Source organism: Nilaparvata lugens, chromosome 1 (assembly GCF_014356525.2).
Source record: "Nilaparvata lugens isolate BPH chromosome 1, ASM1435652v1, whole genome shotgun sequence".
NCBI lineage: Eukaryota > Metazoa > Arthropoda > Insecta > Hemiptera > Delphacidae > Nilaparvata > Nilaparvata lugens.
The window spans coordinates 92135605-92157289 of record NC_052504.1 but is presented as its reverse complement, the minus strand read 5'-3'; the positions used below and the strand labels follow the sequence as shown (position 1 = coordinate 92157289).

Sequence of the window (21685 nt, the reverse complement as noted above, 5' to 3'; positions counted from 1 at the left end):
GAAATATGTTCGAAGGATGATCGCGCACTTGTCGTATTGTTGACTTCGCTACAACCTAACCTCACAAATGTGAAACGTTCAATCCAGCTGATCGGGTGACAAAACTAAAGAATATAATTTTGACTACCTATATTATGCTGGGTAGCATAATTATACATTATGTGTATTAATTATGTTTATAAATTGATGATAATTATTATGTTTGTTGCATTTATGTTGATGTTTTATTACAAAAAAGCTATGTCTGTCAATGCTTTGGAAGGTGAAAAGGTGTTTGACTTCTTTCTTCTAAATTCTAATATGCTGGTACCTATTATTAAAAATGTTTTTATAATTTTAAATGATTTAATTTTAATTATTTAATAATTAATTTTATATGCTAACACAGAGATCGTAACTGATCCAACAAAAACCTTGACCGCGCATGCGCAACAATTGGTTAGTTCGACCTAGGAACTTGCCAAGCTCGAGCTCTGTTACACGCTCTGTTCGCGTTCCACTCCTGCTCCACCTCCGATCATCAATCGATCTGCTCGAGTGACGTTCGATTGCGGAGCAAAGCGACAGTCTGTACGCACCCTGACGTTTATATTCAGTTGTTTTTACACATTCTACATTGACTGACAACTGTTTTATCTATTTTTCCATTTGTAGGTTGGATTGTACCTTCAAGATTCAAGTTGAAACCAAAATTCAAACATGTTCACAGTCTACAAAACTTGAAGAAAGGTCTACATTAGTATAGTGGATTGTAAAGTTTGTAAACATGTCTTTTGTTTGCAAAATACATTCATTTTATATGGAAATTGACTAATGAAAACGCTCCATCAAGGGCTCATAGATTAAAGGCTTTGTTCTTGCAAACTTGTCTTCAAGTTTCAAAATACATTCATTTTACACAGAACTTGAATTCAAGTAAAGTCGGCTAATGTGAACGCCCCCTGAGTTTTCAAACTCACGGCACCAACAGATCGAATCAGAAAACCTAGTCTTACAAAGTGTTATCTTCGTCACAAGTACGCCAAAATTACAAGTTTATCAGCCCGTTTACACCAGCGTGTTCGCAACCCAATCGCAAGCGTTCAATCTCAGGACAACGGCACCATCAGATCGAATCAGAAAACCTAGTCTTACAAAGTGTTATTTTCGTCACAAATACGCCAAAATTACAAGTCTACCTGCCCGTTCACACCAGCGTGTTTTCGAACACAGCAACCTAATCGCAACCAAATATGCTAAAATTACAAGTCTATCTGCCCGTTCACACCAGCGTGTTTTCGAGCACGGCAACCTAATCGCAAGCGTTCAATCTCAGGGCAACGGCACCAACAGATCGAATCAGAAAACGCCGCGTCCGAGCAGGAAGGCGACAACACTGGTGAGCAGAGTGGCGAGCACGGTGAGCAGAGAGGAGGCCGACGTGGCTTGTACGCCGGCGTGGCAGTCGACAACACGCTTCGCTCGCATAAAGTCCTTGCCCAGGTAGGTGGAGTAGTAGCGTTCCGATGGCTTGATCACCTGCAGCTGTTGGGCCGCGTCCTGGAAGATCAGGTCGCTGTGTGGCGGCGGAGAGTAGAACATGCTGAAGCTGCAATTATTAAAAATATAAAGAAAAATAAATAAATATATAAATAAAATAAATAAAAATTTAGATTGTGATAAATATAATATAATATATGTAAGGTTGTGTAAAGTCTGATATGAGTGTGATTTTCAATAGGAAAAATTGTGTTATAAGAGAGTTAAGAATAGAATGTAATATTTTGTAATCTGAACATTTGTGAACGTAAATTATGTACTTTTTTGAATGTGAAATAAATTTAAAATGTCTTCAAATTTTTATCTGGATGTGTGTTAATACTGATATTGATATAACCTATGTTTCTGTGAATAGTAGACCTCACGCAGTTTTCTCATCCACAAGTATCTGATGTCACCTGTTGATTCAGTTGAATCACAATTATTCACAGTAGAATCATAATTTACTCTTAAAAACTGTTATTCGTTTTCAACAAGATCAAAAATCACTTATGTTCATAAACTCAGTTCACGTTTGAATTTGTATCCCATATAATAATTTATCCAGTTCCGTGATAATCTTTCCATCTGAATATATATAAAAGCGAAATGGCACTCACTCACTCACTCGCATAACTAAAAATCTACCGGACCAAAAATGTTCTTATTTGGTAGGTATGTTCAGTTGGCCCTTTAGAGGCGCACTAAGAAATCTTTTGGCAATATTTCAACTCTAAGGGTTGCGGAAATAATTCACGGAACTGGATAAAATAAAATAAAAAATGATTAAATGAACTAAATAATGCTAAAGAAATTATAATATTCTTGATTGAAAAAAATTAACTTTATATCAGACTAGCCGTCATAATAAGGGTTTAAAGTTCGTCTTTTAGCATGTATATTCTTCTTCTCCCAATCTCTTAATTAGAATTGAAATTTCCATATCATATGTTACTATAGAACTATAATCTAGATAGAGTACCTCTTCGAAACAGTTGTTAACTGGCAACTAAATTAATAATTTTGTCAGGTTGGCATAAGTTGAGTTGATTTTGTTAGGTTGGCACCAAGTTGAAGATTTAAATGCATTTATCGCGGAAAAATTGATTGGGCACTGCTACTTCAATCCTGGGAATATTATATTACCAGCCGTCAGGCTCGCTTCGCTCGCCATATCTGTTTAGCTAGACGTTTAGTCTGGACCCCCGACTGGATTGTCCTAATATAATATGATAAAAATGAAAAAATGCAGGCCAGCGAAGCGAGCCTGCTGATCTCATTCTTGGACGATCCAGTCGGGGGTCCAGGGGGCGGAGCCCCCTGGCTAGACGGATATGGCGAGCGAAGCGAGCCTGACGGCTAGTCTGATATAAAGTTAATTTTTTTCAATCAAGAATATTATAATTTCTTTAGCATTATTTAGTTCATTTAATCATTTTTTATTTTATTTTATCCAGTTCCGTGATAATCTTTCCATCTGATATAAAATTAATTTTATTCAATCAAGAATATTATAATTTCTTCAGCATTATTTAGTTCATTTAATCATTTTTTATTTTATTTTCAATCACCTATTAAATTTGTTTTTCAAATGTGAGAATATTGATTCTGATGGGCACGTCATGGGCATCATGAAAATATTGAAACCCTACCGTACCTTATAGAAATAGACACGGCCAAACATCTGCGTAATGCATTCAATGAATAATCCACTTGTCAGCTGATTGATTATGAAAGATTCTATAGTCTGATTGATCCTATCTTCAAAGTAGATGATATATATAGTGTGATATCAGAGTATGGAGGAATTCATTTTCTTTTCATATTATCCTTAACATGCAAAATTTCAAAAAACCTTGTGTATACATCGACGCGCAATTAAAAAGAATTCTATCAACGCGTTTGGCCGTAATCGCGTTACATACAGACAGACAATAGCAAATCGAGTTGAAACATAGACCTCACTACGTTCGGTCAATTATTTATATTATGATTATTTTTATTGTACTTTTTTATTATTATTAGTCTTGTATCAAATGCAAACAAGTTAGGCTCGGCGCACACCAGTTGGTCAAGACAAGACAAGACATGATCAGACACGTTTAGTCACAATACTTCACATAATTGTTTATGACGCAACACACATTGATTTGATTAGTCATTGCAATTAGACATGACTCCATAAGCAACTATGTGAAGTATTGTGACTAAACGTGACTGATCATGTCTTGTCTTGTCTTGACTAACTGGTGTGCGTCTAGCCTTAGGGTGGGCACACACCAGTTAGTCAAGACAAGACAAGACTAGTCACGTTTAGTCACAATACTTCACATTCAACTCGAATATTCTTCACAATACTTCACATTCAATAGTCATTGCAACTCGAAATGTCTTCATAAGCAACTATGTGAAGTATTGTGTCTTTCTTTAATGCTGTTTCAGCCCTCGTCTTGTTACGTTGTTTCAGAAATGGTTTTTTCTAAGAATGAGCGCGAGTTTATTTTAAAGATTTATGTTGTTTGTAAATCTTACAAATCTGGGCAAGATAAGTCGTTATGAATGGAGTTTCGCCATAATGCAATGCATTCGACAATAATGCAGTTGATCGATAAATTTCTAACAACTGTTATGATACAACTGTATTAACTGTATTAACTGATTAACTGTATTAGATACAACATCCGACTTGGAGGGATATGCAGATCAGAGAAAATTAAGGATACAGCGGCGACGATGTTAAAACGGACAGCGTTCTGTAGTTTTTAGCGAGTGATCACCATCTTTCCTTCCTACTGTGTTAATTTGATAAAAACTTGATACATTACCTGAAATCATTCTGGTCTTTCCTTCCATAGAATTGTTGAGCATAAATGAAGAGGTTGATGTAGGCGTTGAGTTCAGTGTGATTGTAGGCCTCCCCTCCTCGTGTTACGATGGCATTGGCTTTCGCCTTTCCCAGGTTACAACGCTTGAAGTCATGCATAACCGACCTTGTGCCTGCAAAAATAAACGAAATTAAAACTGGAAAATGAACAAAAAATACGACGTTTTGAGTCAAAAATAAACGAAATTAAACCTGGAAATTGAACAAAAAAACAACATTTTGGGACATACTGTACCTAGCACAAATAAATTTACAGATGGAAAATAATTAATAATAAATAATAATTACAAGGAAATTTAACTTGGAAAATTGGGTCTGGACTTCTCTTATGTATCCAAACAATATATTTGAAAAATCAGAACTATAATATGAATTGCAAGCACCAATGTAAATAGTGAGTGGACTATATATCTGGAGCATGTTAGGAACAATCACATGAAATTTTACTCTAATATTGGGCACGGTCTGCAAATACAAAATTGTTCTAGTTCCAATAGTAAATTGTTCAATCACGTGACTGATGCAATATGTTCCCATGGAACGCCATTTAAAAATCGATGGTTCAAGGTTTTGGCGCACACTTATGAAGTTGATTTACACCAAAATGTGTCGTTTACTAGCTGCGTAAATAAACAAAGGCTGCTTTACAAACTTACCGTCTAGAAAAGTGTGCATTTCTTTCACTCTATTACTCTTAAAATTTCTATAGAGAAAAATTCATTTAAGGAATGGTTATCAAACATAATTGGTTATGTATTCTATGGCTTTGCTATGGTAAACAAATGTAACAAGTGCTGGCGAGATTTCCCAAACCCAACTGTACCACCTTTCAAAGATGTTTCATTTTTCTGGGACCAAAATTCTACAATATCCTTCCTGAGGAATTAAGGAAGCTGAAAATTTGCAAACAATTCATTTATTGATTAATATTACAGATTTTCTTATTAAATTTAAGTTTAAACATATTGAATATTTGAGGCTCACTCATTCTATTTTTCCTCAAGTACTTTCATGAAAAATGTTATGCTGTTCCACAATATATAAAATCTGCTTTCCAAAAAACAGAGAACTATTATGAGTTTATAATAATAAGAATTCAATCAATTCATAACTAGCTTACTAAACTTTTTTATATTAATATTTGAGGCTCACTCATTCTATTTGTCCTTTTATGAAAACTGTTATGCTGTTCCAAAATCAATGAAATTTGTTTTTCAAAAACAGAGAACTATCATGAGTTTATCATAATAAGAATTCAATTACGGTAATTTAGAGCTTACTAAACGTTTTTATATTGAACCTTTAATTCTGGTTTAAGGGAAAAAATCCGTCGGCCAATTATTTAACATCATCCGTAAAACAAAGTGTTGGCTATGGCTTCATTCACCTTTGGAAATTGAAAACTTCTTCAGAGTGGTAAGCTAAGTATATAAATTGTCATGAAACCTAAACATTTTTCTTCTTCTTCTCTCTTCTGTCTTAAATTCTCTTTTCTGCCTTAAAATACCTATTGGTCGATTTATAGATGGTGGCTTCCTCCCTACTGTTCACATGAAGTTTATATCACTATGAGATATATGTAATAAGGGGAATGCTCTTATGTTAATTGTCGAATATTGATGACTGTGCGAATGCGTGTGTGTATGTGTCTCATATTTTCCATATTATGTCCCATTATGCAACAGACAAGGGCTTTGCGGAAGCTCTTTTGTGAATAGAATTTTTGTTTGCATCGGTTCTCACATAAAATGTTAAGATTCATTTCCATCATCAGTTACATCATTCCAAAATGTTGATATGAGTTGTGTACTTATAAGTTTAAAGTTAATTTCTACTGTATTATTGATACATTATGATATAGTGCCAAATTAACCTTTCTGAAGTGCCTAGTATCTTTAAATTGTTATAGGTATCTGTATAGTGCCAAATTAACCTTTCTGAAGTGCCTAGTATCTTTAAATTGTTAGTTATAGGTATCTGATGAGATGTTTTTTATTATGTTGTATTGCTGATGCAAACAATAGAACTTGAAACTTGAAACAAGCTATCAGCGCAAGCGCAGAGAGCAAGCCGACTACAATTCAATCGACCAATGAGAGCTCTTCAAATTTGAACTGTCACAATTTACCAGGCTTCAACTGTGGTGCAGGAATTTGGTACTGGTACAGAATCTGTCAAAATTCTTCCCATGGGACGCGGAACTTTTTACAGGGTAAATTGTGAATCGGACAATTTACCACATTTCATGTTCCCCTGAACGGGCCCATTGAAAAGCTGTAATGTTTGAGAGTATAATAAGATTAGTTTTTAGATATATACTGTTGTGAGTCGGGCCAGGCAAGAGCCTAAACCTTGAATGAAAGAAGAAGAAGATAAGATTAATATGTTTTTCAATGATGAATTAATGAAATTTCATGAAAATTGAGATTAAATATTTTTCTAATTAAATTAAATTTTGACATTGTAGAAAAACTATCTGGCAATTGAAAACGTGAGGTCCACGTTATAATGACAGTGGAAAAAGATAAGAAGATAAGTGGAGAAGATCTTACCATCCGGGCAGAGCAATTCGAAGTCTTCATTGAGTGTGTTTCTGGCCCACCATTCCTTCCGCTTGCCGTCAGTGTTCTCCATCACGGTGGTGTGCTTCACAAACGCCACGTCACCTCCGCCCTCAACCAAGCATCGGAAAGCGCCTAAACATTTACACAAAAATGCATTTATAAAACCATAAAACATAGACGTCATAAAGGACCAATTAAACGTCAAATAAAAATAGAACTAACTTTGGTGCGCCAATGAACTTTCTGCAACTTGGGGTTGAAGATGTAGAAATTAATTGCAGTAAAAATTAAGTATCACATTCATCCTACTTCTTCAATAGCAGACATTTGATGAAAATTCATCAACTCACAAAGCATATATGGAAAATCACACATGAAAGAGAAATTGCATGTTGATCTATATATTTATTTCAATTTTAGAGGCTTTTAAGGTTTTATTACTAACATACAAGAGAAAGTTGTAACTCAACTAAAAGTTATTGTTGGTCATTTTTAGTAAATTGCATGAATAACTTTCTCAAAAATTGATATTTCAGAGAATTTTTGTTTTATTCAATCAACAATACCATGAAGAATTTCGTCTAAATCTCATGGATTTATCTCTTACCGAATTTGAAATGTTCTGTCCCAAAGATTTAAACTTTGGGCGCTCATATCTCAAAAAGTTATGATGAAAAAAAATGTTTTCCTGAGAAAGCTTTTACATTTTTATAGCTTGATGATATACTAATAGAAATGTTTGAAAAATATCACCAGTAGAAAGTTTACTTTTAGCCTTTGCACAGCCTTAAAAATGATATTATTAAAGCTATGTTTAAACTATGTAGCTGAAGAGCTATATAGATAGCTCTGCTATATAGCAGAGTTATATAAAATTTGAGCTACATATAGCTCTTTCAGCTACATATAGCTCTGTTAGATGTAGCTCTGCTATAAGTAGATTTAACGCTAATTTTATGTAGCAGAGCTATATGTAGCTCTACTGTAGTTAACTTTGATGCCATTACTTGTAGCAGAGCTACATATAGCTCTGATGACGAAGAAGGTAGTTCTTGCAGCAGCCGCTGCTTTCGCCGCAGCTACTGTGATATTTTCAGCGCAGAGAAGAGAAACATGATATTGGATAGTTTTGTCTCTATTCCAGTCAGATTCACTCTCCATCATTGCACAATAATTATTGATAAATCAAAAAGAAATGCTCGCGATGCTCAGTAGCCTACTAGCACTCTGACAACAAATGAGTACAGTATATCTGGTGTAAACCCAGCAGGCACTAAACAGCTGCAAACAGCAGTAAACAGCTGCGGCAGCCTTCCTTCAAGGACAGAGCAGCTACATCTATAGTAAGGTTCACGTTATAATGGCAGTGGATAAAGATAGAAGAATAGCGATGCCGATTCTCTCCATTGATTAATTATATTTCTACACTGTCAAAAACTTAATTGGCATTGTTGTGGATCTAGAAAAGGATAGTACCACCGGCTTTGTCGAATGATAGACAAGGATAGCAAAACCAAAGTTGATCAAATACTGTCATTATAACGTGGAACTCACTATAGCTCTGCTATAAACAAAAATTGATATGTAGCAGAGCTACATATGGCTGAGTCGCTCTTTGATGTTTACCGAAAATTTTGGATAGCTCATTTTCTGCTATATAGCTGAGAAAATAGGCTTAAAACTGCTATATAGCAGATGTCAATTTTTGAACTTGTAGCAGAGATATATAGCTGAGCCACAGTATACATACAGTACGGAAACTTGGCTAGTACCCTGACGCTAAAATCCGCCATCTTGTTAGGAAGCGCCGCATTGTAATAGTATTGATGGTAGGTTTGGATCACTCTAATGATCCGGATCAATTGATCTGGTTCACTGCTACGAGCCAATCAGAAGACCAGGATTGGAACTTCCCAAGGTCACGTGACGTGTTTAGTATTGGCGTCATGTAAAAAGCATTGGTTAGATAGGCGATTGATTACAAGTTTCCATTCTGTATATTCTGTGGCTGAGCTACATGTAGCTACTACGTACATAGTGTAAACCTAGCTTAATGACAAAACTATTAGTAAATCGTTTATTTAAAATTTATTTTTAAAAGCTGAAGATAGTGCGAATCACTGAAACTAGTTGTTATAATTTGTAATTCTAATCTATTATTTTATTAATTTCAAAGAAGGGTACTAACTCTATTTTATAAATTAAAAATAAAATTGAATTCCAGTAACAATTAAATACTACTGTAGAGCTACACCACACCACAACAGATGCTATGAGTGGTGAATTTATATGATTTTTATACACAAAAAATATAAAATACTAAAAATTATATGTAGAATACAAAGTACATCACTACAAGTTAGTCATAACTATAATAATATAGTCACAGTAGCCACTCCCATGCATAAGAAGCAATGAAATGAGTTTTGCTGACTATACAGGTTCCCAACTGGGGCTGCAGGTCTCCTCACTCTTAAGCCGGGTTTAGACGCTCAAGCCATTTGTGCAAACTGGCTTGCGCAAGCCAGTTTGCGCAGTTGAATTTGTATGTGTGAACGGTGGCTTGAGGCTTGCGCAAGCCAAAAAATCTGGCTTGAGCAAATTCTGTTCTGACAGAAAATCGGCTTGCGGTTGGAGTATTGGAATGAGCGTTTAAACACTGCTCAAGCCATTTGCGCAAACTGGCAGGTCAAAAGTACGTTTTCGCGCATGCGCACGCGAATCTTAACCACAACTGAACCTCTAGTTTGTCTGTCTCGTGATTTTTATTCATTATTACCTATTAAAGTTTTCATGCTAAATATATTAGTGTTAAGTTCTCAAGTGTTTCATAATTATTAATAGTGTCTAAAATATTAGTATATCATAATAATTAATAATCGTCTCCTGAAGGACAAACAGACCAGACTGCAGATCAAAGTCAGACACAGAATGGGAAGAGTGATTTCGGACGAGGAAAGGAAATTAATTTCTGAACGAATGAAGAAATATTGGGCTGAGAGAGGACGGAGTAAAGGTGGAAGATACTGACTACAGTGGTCCAATGAAGGCCATAAAATTATAATAATAATAATAATAATAATAATAATAATAATAATAATAATAATAATTAATACCGTAAATATGACAATAAAAAGATTTCCTGAGTGATTTAATAGAAGTTTATAAATCTTTTCCTTGTCTATGGCAAATTTAGTCCAAAGAATTCAGTGATCGCTAGGCTAAATCTCATGCTTATGATGCCCTAATAGAAAAAATGCGATCAGTTGACCAAGAAGCTGACAGGGAGACTATGGAGTGATTATATGGATACTATGAGTGATCGGGATAACAATCTGATATAGATCAAAACTGATTTGGATAGCTACTGCTTCCATAGATAACTGCTACTGATAGCACTTCTGGTTTTTAGGTTAGTATCAGTGAAATTCACAAGGCAAATTGCACAAACTGAACTGAGCGTGTGAACAGAAGAATTTTATTTCGCTCGTTTGCGCAAATTTGGCTTGCGCAAGCCAGTTTGCGCAAATGGCTTGAGCGTCTAAGCCCAGCTTTAGTCCAGATGCTCTCCAGTGGCTGAGTGACCTGTAAGTGCCAATCTAAACGTTTATATCGTGTTTTCATGTAACTTTATTTTCATTTTATTTATTTATTGACAAAGCTACTCAACTGGCAAGCATATAATTTCAATTTTTCTTGACGACTCTTTTCTAGTGAGGAAATATGTTTTACTATGTTTTTTTAGTTAGTTTAGTTTAGTTTTGGTTTACTTGTTCGTCACAATTACTGAACTGCATTAAGGGAGCAACGATCCCGCAGTATATGACACGTCAAAGTTTAATCTAATATCTACCATCCCTCCTATTTCAACACTACAGATCCCACACAACATACATCAATCAAACACTATTCAACAAGGAAGTCTGCTAACCTGTACGGACACAATACAATAAGGAATTCCCTGAGTGTTTTTTTGAACTCCTTCTTCAAGCCATCAATTTTTCTTATGTGAGATGGGATTGAATTAAATATATTTTCATTCCCATATAAAACGGGCCACTCTCCAGCAGGCTTAGTCTGTGATGTGGGTAAACAAAACCTCTAAATCGAGTATTATGGGGATGACTCCCCTGGTTCTCCTCATACATTCGTCTATTTTTAAAAACGAAGATTGCTAAATCTAATATATAAATAGCAGGAGCCGTCAGCAATCTCTTTTCTTTAAAATAAGGTCTGCAAGAGCGCATTGTATTAATCTTATAAATTATCCTAATGGCTTTCTTCTGCAGTATGAATATTCCATTATTCTCTATACTTTTTCCCCAAAAAATAACTCCATATCTCATAACTGACAGAAAATAAGCATGATATACAAAAAGAACAGTTTTTTCACTCCCTACTCTAGCCATACCCCTGACCATACGACTATATATAGTTTCGCTGACCAGTGAAGCCGTAGTAATCCTCAGAGGCGTCGCGCCGACAGTAGCGGAAACTGGTGCCGTGACAGAGGTGGCACATGTTGTCGTAGGGCACTCCGGTGTTGTACTCGGTGCTGATGGCTCCCGGAACGCACGACTTGGTGAAGTACTCGGCGGCCGCCTTGATCGAGTCGCAGCCGTACGAGCGCATCCACCCGTTCGAGATCAGGTAGGCCAAAGGGATGATCCACCCGGCCGCCGTGTTGATGCCCGAGTGACACGTGTTCTTGCCTACCAACACCAACAAACACAACTATATTGTCAAAAATCTGGTGTGATGCACTTGCCGTTATGAAAATTTATCACCTGACGCTAGTGTTCACGCGCATCTCAAGTCTACTATTCAAAGATCTGAGCCAGCTGGTGACAGGACAATAACGCTGGAGACATACGAGGTCTGCTATCTCTTCATAGTGAATCATTTAATAGAATCAACAGTTGCCAACAGTTTGCAATTAAATAATCACATTTTCTCGAATTTCAATTTTAGGTGTAAATATTAATGAACATTAATTGCAGAGATTTTCATGCTCAATCTTTTCCACTTAAAAGTTTTTGTTTAAATTGTATCTGAAACCTGATAATTGGGAATCTATAATCGAATTCTGCATAGATGAAGCGGGCCTCCTGAAATTTTTAAAGATATGGGACGAGTGGCAGTTGATAGAGCTTATATTAGACTATATTAGGTATAAATTTGATCGAAATCGTTGGGGCCGTTTTCGAGAAAATCGCGAAAAACCCTGTTTTTGAGAACATTTTCGCCATTTTAGCCGCCATCTTGAATTGCATTTGATCGAAATTGTTCGTATCGGATCCTTATAGTGTAAGGACCTTAAGTTCCAAATTTCAAGTCATTCCGTTAATTGAGATATGAGATATCGTGTACACAGACACACATACACTCATACACACACACGCATACATACCAATACCCAAAAACCACTTTTTGGACCTTGAAACGTATAGAAATTTAGAAATTGGGGTACCTTATGTTTTCGGAAAGAAATACTTTCCTTACCTATGGTAATAGGGCAAGGAAAGTAAAAAACAGAGCTTAAAGTGAAATGATACATGCTAACAATCAAAACTATATAGTCACAAAACATAGCTATGTATCATAAATCTACAGTTCCGGACTCAAGGAAAATCCTTGGGCTGATTTACCCCTTCCACAGCATCAAGATGCTACAATGCATAGCAATAACATTAGCCAACCAGCTATTTGAGCCAAGCCACCTTGCAAGCAGCACTATTAATGATATAAAGTGTATCAAACTGCTTGGTACTATGATACATTCTTTTCACTCCGTTTCATTATTTCATGTATGAATAAATCATATTGTTATGTATCAAAAATTTGATACGCATAACAAAACACTGGCTTTCAATACATATTAATGCTTCAGCATTTATCATTCAACATCGTTCAGCCGATTTGCTAATAAGGAAATTAAATGAGGATTTGCTAATTAGAAATTAGGATTTTCTAATTAGTCGATTTGCCAATTAACGATTCCTAATTTGCTAATTAGGAATTCATCAGTCAGGCATGCGCATTTGGCTTTCATCTACCTCCATAAGCCCCCGCGCTGAAAAACTACGAATCTTCTCATCAGTACACTAATGTATGTATCTATGTGATTATTGTACCAGTGAAGTGCTCAATGAAGAGTAAATACTCTTTAATGTACTTGATATCTACTTTCATTATAGTAGAAAAATTGAGAACAAATTATATTTAATCAAGATCAAGTTATTAGTCAAAATTGAATTCGGAAATGAAAATCCTTTACCTTTCAGATAAGTCAGTTCAGTTGTTGGGTCCTCCTCCTTAGCTACAGCGACTACATAGTATTCAGGCTTTCCCAAATTGTAAACTTCAGCTATGAACGGAATAAGGTCATACTTCAGTCCAGCAGTGTAAATATCTCCAGCATCAAATACCGAAACGTCAGCATTCCTGTAAAGTGAATAATCATAATAATCAGTCTATTATCTAGGGACTGACCTATCTTATACTAATATATAATAATAATCAAATCAAGTTTATTCATCAAAAACAATTACAATACAGATTATAAATTACAATACAAATCATCATCATCAATTTATTTGTTCACAGTAATCATACAAATAGAGTTGAGCCAACCAACATAGTAAAATAATACACTCTCTACAAAACAATATATAACACAATTTTGATGGTAAAGGTTATAATACAATATCTCCTATGATAATAAAAATAGCATCTGATAACTCTCAAATCAGATCACATATCATTTGTCTTAATTCTAATGCTTTAACCACATAAATGAAAACTTTGTTTATTTTTTCCTCCGTCAGATTCGACAGTAATACCATTAACCTGTCCTCATTATTCACTATATTACGACAATATATATCCAAAAATTGAATTCTACATCCTCTATACATGGGGCAGCGCAACAAAAAATGTTTTAGAGTTTCTAACTCCCGATAGGGCAGTGTCTAGTAGAGTTAATCCAGACTACTCTATTCTTAAACAGGTATAAGCATCTCTTAATAAAGTATAAACATCTAAAATTTTGATGAAAAACATTCTAGTAAATTCGCTATATAGTAAGATAAATCTAAAGTTAGAAACAAATTGATTGATGTATTTTAACATAAGTAAGCCTTTACTTCAATCAACTATTATAATAGATTCATTAGAGTAGATTTGAATAACTATTACTTTCTAATAGTAGAAAATAATAGTTTTTATAGATAATTTGAATCATAATAGATTCATTACAGTAGATTTGAACAACTATTCCTTGACTGTAGAGTAATGATTTATCGATTAGTATAACAAATTTCCGAAAACTGCCAAATATATGCTCTACGTTACAAAGTATTGACTTCATAAAATTGCATTCATAAAATACAGTTTTTTCTTAAAAATTAAAAATTTATTCACTTTATTGGAAATAATTTATTATAATTTTAATTGTATGATCAATGCATAAAATACATTTATAGATAAAAACACTGTTCCACAACTTACCCACTTCTGATGGCTTGCATACAATGTATTTGACTGTGACCCTTGTAGCAAAACATCTCTGGCGCCAAAAGTTGAGCTTTCAGAGCAGCCTGGAATAGGAATATTTTCATACATTCTTTTATTTCCAAGGTTTTCGTCAACAGAAAAATTAAAGTTAACTTATGTTTTGAAGGGACGGATTCAAAGATCCAAAGGATCCAAGAACCTCACACGTCAACCGAAGCTTATTGTGTGTCATAACAAGTTAACTTAATCCATAGATTCCTAGGGGTTCAGAAGTTGGCTAAAGAATCAACTTATGCGATTTCTGGTGGCAGAGAAAGTTCACATTTTCTCCGTGGTAGCGCTAGCTAGCATTCGAGCTCTTAGACCAGTTATAGAAACCAGTTCTATAACTGGTCTAAGTTCGAGCCTATCAAGGTCTATAAATACAGGTCATGACACAATCCCGTGATGCATTGCAAAATCGTCATTTTGTGGGGTTCTAATTCACCAATTTTCAAATTTAATTTTAGCTGTTATCATTGTGGATTGAACATTATACATTTGGAATGATGTGTTATTAGCAATTGGAATTGTAAAAATATTTTTTCCTACAGAATTATAGTGTTTAGCAAAATACTAGAAACTGAATTAGTCCAGTCACTATATACATTGGTGCATGCAATTTATATTGTAATTCTGATTTTTTAATATATTATTTGGGTACATAAGAGAAGTCCAGAACCAATTTCTTCATGCAAAATTTCCTTGAGCTAGATACAGGGTGGCCCAAAACCTCGTATTTTCGGTTCATTTTCCAGTTTTCAGCTATTTCTGCCAAATCTCGTAATCGGACAGAAAAATTTGCTCTCGCCTTTTTTCTAGATTATGAAATTCTGAATAAAATGAGTTCATTCAGAACTCTCTATCTCCATTAAGTACTGAGTTATGATTTTTTTAAAATGAGTGAAATTTAAAGAAACAATCAATTATGATGAATTTTAGTTTTTGATCAAGAATATCTTCGGATTGTTACCATTTAGATGTATAATTCAAAATCCCTCTGGGCGTATTTTTGTGCTCTACAATCTGAGATCAGGTAGAGCGCTCTATCTCATATAGATTCCCAGGTACATCTGACAATAATGCTCCTTGTATTGTGGAAAACACCTAATTTTTAGCTCCAACCATCATCACCAACTACATAGTCTTCACATTGATATTTCGCACAATGACATAAGTTCATGAGATTATGTTCTATGAGAATCACCCGTTAGATGCACTTCATTTCAGTATTTCCTAGTGGAGAGGCGCGCTTAAGGACACCTCAAGGATCAAAATTTCAAACACTTATAACTTCTGACCCACTGTTCAGATTTCATCGTACTACACTCCTCTCGGCTCATCAAGGCGGTCCAAAATCATGCATCATGAGTCAAATTCGGTCGAAAAGTGGAAAATTTATTGTTGAGTGTACTAAGGCCCAGCTTTGTTTGATTTATTTATACCAATTTATGAGTATGGAATTTGAATTTGAATTTAACTGTTGAATGTGTACTCACTTTCATTTTGACGCACTTGTCGAATTCAGCGTCAGAGGTGACGCAAAGCGTCATGCGGTTGACGGGACACTGGCGCACCGACAGAATGGTGTCCAGGGACCGGCCAAGGTAGCCGGCGTACGTTTGCCTTGTCTCATCGAGGGCCTTCAAATCGATTGCCGAGTCCTGCAAGCAATTACATCAACAGTATGTATCAACGTCAAATAGACAGCTCAAATCAATTCATTACGATTATGGAACGATAACGAACAATCGATAATAATATCAAAAGTGCAGTGTTTCAGAAAATGACGATAATTGAAATGAAAATGAAAAATCAATTCATAATAAAATTATGAATGCGCATGTATTTATTTCAAAAATTGAATTATCAAATCAAGTTTTATTCAATGATATCACTTACATGACAAATTCCATTATACAAATGATATTACAGATCAATTAATCAGATTAATTCATAACAAATTGTGAAATCGTTATGGAATTACATTAGTCAACAAATAAATAAATGTGTGCAGTAATTTAAATTATCATATAATCTATACTATAATAGAGTAAAGAACTGGCTTATACACGTACGGGATAGGAAAATTATGTTTGACGCATCATCACGTCTTAAATGATATTTTCCTACAGTTACCTTGGAAAGTGGCCATTCCTGCACTGATTACAGATCGCAAAGAATCACTTTTCCGCTCTAGTGCGGGAAAAATTTTTTCTGCACTCCAGATTTGCAACATGGCAACACAAAATAGTTGGTGGGTTATATGGAGCACCAGTGCAGCAAAATCAAAATTAAGTTGGTAACTGTGGTATAGTGTTGTGGTGCACGTTATAATAATATGAAGGCAGTGGACAACAGTGGATGACAGCGACAGCCACCACATGAGTGACAGCCGCCTTCATTCATTTAGTACTACATTATTCAATTTTAAATAAATTAAGGTTTTTATTAATAATAAAATTACACAGAAAAACATTTGATGAATTTCAGGGAATTTTACCCATAATTACCCACTTTTCATATTCAATGGTAACTGTAGGAAAAATTTACGTTTATATACGTGCGCAAAGTTCCTCTGCTGCACTCAAGAAACCATTCCGCCCTCGCCTACGGCTCGGGCGTAAACGTTTCTTTCGGTGCAGCAAACTGTCACTTTGCGCACTAGTTGCACAAATAACTATTTCACAGTGCCGGTCACTGATGTGTGCGAATCTAGCATGGATGGGTTTAGTGTGAAGGATACCTGAATTAGTAGACTGTGCCTGTAGCCGTAGCGTGGAGCCGACTCGAACAGATGGAACAAATGGTCGGTTGTGTTGACGAATGGCAGGACATTGGCCTCGGTGTATGGTGAGAAGCTGGGTGGAGTCGTTGAAGACGAGGAGTAATCATTGTAAGCGTTGAAACCATTGTAGCTGGACGTCGTTGTTGGAAACGTTACGTTTGGTGCCGGCGATCCGTACAGTTGTATCGCTTTCTGCAAATCATTCAAGTAAATCAAATCAAGTTTTATTCAATGACATCACTTACATGACAAACTCCTTTACACAAATTATGTTACAGATCATTGAATTCAATACCGTTTGCTAAAGGGAAATCTTGTCTGCAAGAATCAAATCAAATGTTTAATCTAATTTTTTTGTGTTTACAATGTAAATTGGACAAGTGAAGGAAACATAACCTAACTAAACCTATTTTTTGACTGTGTCATCACTTAGATTTGCAAGAAAAAATAACACAAAATAATTTTTCCTCCACCTACTGTCTAAAGTACTTACTTTACTCCCTGAAACCTAACACTAAAGTGTCACTTTTTCGCTCTCGGTACTAAAAAACAGAAAAACTCCCTAGGGAGGAAAAGTGACTCCATTTAAATAACATGGGGAGCATCTCTATTTTGAAACTTACATTGTAATAGGTTAGAAGGTCTAAGCTCAGATGAGAAAGCATAATAGAGGTGTCTGTCATTGAGTCAACTGAATTCAATACCACAACCAGAAATTTGATCAACTCATGAAATATATGTTTGTATGATAATTATTATATTCTTAATATTAGTAGACGATAAAAATTTATACAATTTTTAAAATATTTTATTCTATTCAAAATACCAGCCAACAAAATAATATTTTTGATCTGCAATTCAAATCTGAACCGCGTGATCTGGAGTCAGCCATTTTTGGTAGCTGCCCAGCTGATATAATTGTTACAACTTTTGCCCATAGATAGCGCAATCGGCAGTGCCAATCAGACGACCGGTTTTTAGGTTTTAGATTTAGGTTATGTTGTTAGGAATCATTGTCACCAATACGTAAATTATTAGAATGATTTTATTTGCAGTTTCTATAAAAAAATGTAGATGGAGGAAAAATGTTGTGTACATCACGAGCGAAAAATACTTTTTCCTCCACCTACTATCAAAAGTCTCATTTTACACCCTGGAATCGAATACTAAAGTACTACTTTTCCTCCCATGGGACTAAAAATAATTCCCAGCGGGAAAAGTTATCACTTTTACTCCCAAGGGAGTAAAAATAAACCCATAAGATTAACATGGGTCTATAATGAATAATAATTAGCGCGTTGTGCTTCGTTGCACGTCTGCTCACTATAGCAGCCACAGCAGTCACTGTTACCAACTCATATATTAAAAAAATAGTGTGAAAGCGTGAAGATGTAGTAAAATTATTCATTGTTATAGGTATTGGTGTAGGTGGAGGAAAAATGTTGTGTGCATCACGGGACTAAAGTACTTATTCTCCCTCAGGGAAATTGTCGCCCTCGGCTACGCCATCGGGCGACAACAGTTTCCCTCAGGGAGAAAAAGTTGCACTTTAGTCCCTAGATGCACAAATAACTATTTCTCCCTCAGGAAAATTGCTGCCCTCGGCTTCGCCTCGGGCTTCAAACTTTTTCCCACAGGGAGAAAAAGTAGTACTTTTCACTCTAGATATACAAATAACTATTTATTTTATTATTTATTGATTAATACAATAAGTACATCATCAAAAATGATAGGGAGAGAAAAAATAAAGTAGCCTTGTGCTATTCCTCTCCCAAATTTAGATATGGTTGCACATAGTCCGAAATAGGTTAAGGGCCGGTTTCAGAGCTCGGGATTTAGTTAATTTCTAGACTTTAAACAGCTGAAGTCAGAAAATTAGCTTTCCAAAACGGGGCGTAGTCGCAGTTTTTATTTTCTCATTTCTATAATCGGAAACGTTTTTCCTTGACGAAATTAAACATTTCTAAATAATTCAAAACAGCTGAAACTTTACACTACTTTCTCTTTATTTTATTTTGTGTTTAATTTTCTAGTTTTTTGAAATTTAATTCAAACGTGACTTTGACATTGACTACGACTACGCCCCGTTTCGGAAAGCCAATTTTCTTACTCCAGCTGTTTAAAGTCTAGAACTTAGCCAAATCCCGAGCTCGGAAAACGGCCCTTAGTGTTGTGTTGTAGTTGTTCACTTCACAAAATTTTCAGTTCTTAATTATTTTCACAAAGAAGATTTTAAATTTAGATGCTTCAAAACCAAAGATAGAAGTATAACATAGATAGTACTGCCTTATTATTATTTAGCGTATGGCAGATACACAACAAATATATAGCTCATGAGTCTAAAATGCCTACATATACACTGTATATTTCCAATTTCTTTGCTGTGTAGTTTTCGGTCAGGAGAAAAACATACTGCCTTAATATTTTATCTATCAATGTTTTCACATCGTTTGTTACATAAATAAATAAATATAGAATCAATTATCATTTTCACTTGCATTAAAGAGAGAAAATATACATTTAGAGAGCTAGTGTGAAAAATTACAGTCCTAGATTGAGATTTACGTAAGAGTTAGCGGAAATGATAGAAGAACAGAGTTGCCGATTCTCTGTGTTATCATTGCCTTCTACTATAGATTCCGGTAATCTTATGCAACATTTAGAAAGAGTATTTGAGAATTTTCATTCCATTCTAAGGTTGGATTGTTTGAAGTTTGATTTTATGGATCAAATAGTACTTTTCAAGAGCATGATAATTAATATTTTTTACAGTTTCATTCTCATCATCAGGCCTAGCAGTAGCAAAAAACGTTTCTATTTCATCTTTTAATAAAAAATATAAACATTGTGTATTTATTTCAACAACTATTTACTCTAGCAGAAGAACTAGAAATAAAATACAGCAAATGAATCTCACCCTCATGAAAAGCTGGAATTTCCTCTTGAGAGAAAACTCAGTGGCTGAGCTAGTGACAATGGCATGTGTGGGTACTTCTCCCCAGTTACACTCTTTGAACATTTCCACGGGCTTTTTCGATCCGTCCTTGCACAGAAGTTCGAAATCGGCTGTTGTTAGCGAAACTGAAAACACGAAAATATTGAATCAATTGCGGCCCAAAAACTCAACGTGCAAAATTACCAAAAGAATGATCACTCTGAATGAACCAATCAAGTTGAGACATTCAAAAAATGATTTAAGGCCGGTTTCCGAGCTCGGGATTTAGCTAAGTTCTAGACTTTAAACAGCTGGAGTCAGAAAATTGGTTTTCCGAAACGGGGCGTAGTCACAGTCCACGTTTAAATTAAATTTCGAAAAACTAGAAAATTGAAAACAAAATAATATAAAGAGAAAATAGTGTAAAGTTTCAGCTATTTTGAATTATTTAGGAATGTTTCATTTTGTCAAGGAAAAGCGTTTCCTATTATAGAAATGAGAAACTAAAGATTATCATAAAAGCTACGACTACGCCCCGTTTCGGAAAGCCAATTTTCTGACTCCAGCTGTTCAAAGTCTAGAATTTAGCTGAATCCCGAGCTCGGAAACCAGCCCTTGAAGAATTCAACGAAGTTTTGAGTTAACAAATTGTAGAGTAGGTAATCTGCAAGTGAATATTGTGATTATGTGAATGAAATAAATAGATAATATAAATTTTTGAATCATTCTTATATCTTATATTGTAGTCTTATACAGTATTATCTTATCTGTATTATCTTATACAGTATATATTGTAATCTACATAAATAAAGTACTCAATCAATCAATCAATCAATCTTGTATGTATTCTATACTCTAAATAAAACAAGTTCAAACTTGACAGACATTTATCGGTGTTGCCAAATTTTGCAAAATTTCAATTATTTTCTTGCAAGTCCACATGACTGGATAGTATTCAAATTGTCAACTCTGCATCGACTGTATTGTCAAATTGATTAAATCCATAAGGGCTTGCATGAGAGGATTGAGGATTGAAGATGGACTTGGCTGACGAAGACGGTTCCAATGGACGACCGTATTCGCCCGAGTTGACGGCCGGCAGATTCGACCGATCCAACGTCCGAACGGATCGGTTGAATACGGTTCCAGTGGACGGTTACCCTAATAATTATAACCAACGACATCAAATAAAGATGGGAAGCAGTAGGCTTCTTGTTGTCTAATAAGTTACCACTCAAATAAGTTGAGATTCATGCGCCTAAACTCCCAGAATATAATTTGAGTTTCAAAATCGCTTCCCAGTAGTTCGAAACCAACCAGAAGTAGCAGTAGTAGGTGCACTCATATTCTTTTTCTTCTTCTTCTGTTCTTCTTCCTCTCTCTATTTGGTAGAGAGCTAGTGGGAAGGATATTTTTAATATTCTTTCCGAAGAATGGACATT

General features: G+C 35.1%; 1 protein-coding gene across 2 annotated transcripts in view; it reads right to left on the bottom strand.

Annotated features, from left to right (window-relative positions):
* Positions 1-346: 346 nt before the first annotated feature.
* The window catches only part of LOC111055460 (melanotransferrin), a 39112-nt gene continuing 17773 nt past the window's right edge, over positions 347-21685 (bottom strand). Inside the window, exons 7-16 of one of the 2 annotated variants that reach the window (XM_039419614.1) lie at positions 20226-20389; positions 17267-17500; positions 16020-16184; positions 14476-14564; positions 13244-13410; positions 11412-11678; positions 6955-7098; positions 4344-4515; positions 1292-1588; positions 347-1216 (exon numbers count right to left, since the gene is read on the bottom strand). In XM_039419614.1, the coding sequence (XP_039275548.1) occupies positions 1339-1588; positions 4344-4515; positions 6955-7098; positions 11412-11678; positions 13244-13410; positions 14476-14564; positions 16020-16184; positions 17267-17500; positions 20226-20389 (1652 nt within the window). In that variant the 3' untranslated portion in view covers positions 347-1216; positions 1292-1338. Of the gene's footprint in view, positions 1589-4343; positions 4516-6954; positions 7099-11411; positions 11679-13243; positions 13411-14475; positions 14565-16019; positions 16185-17266; positions 17501-20225; positions 20390-21685 lie in introns of both variants that reach the window. The other variant, XM_039419613.1, reaches the window with a different exon arrangement.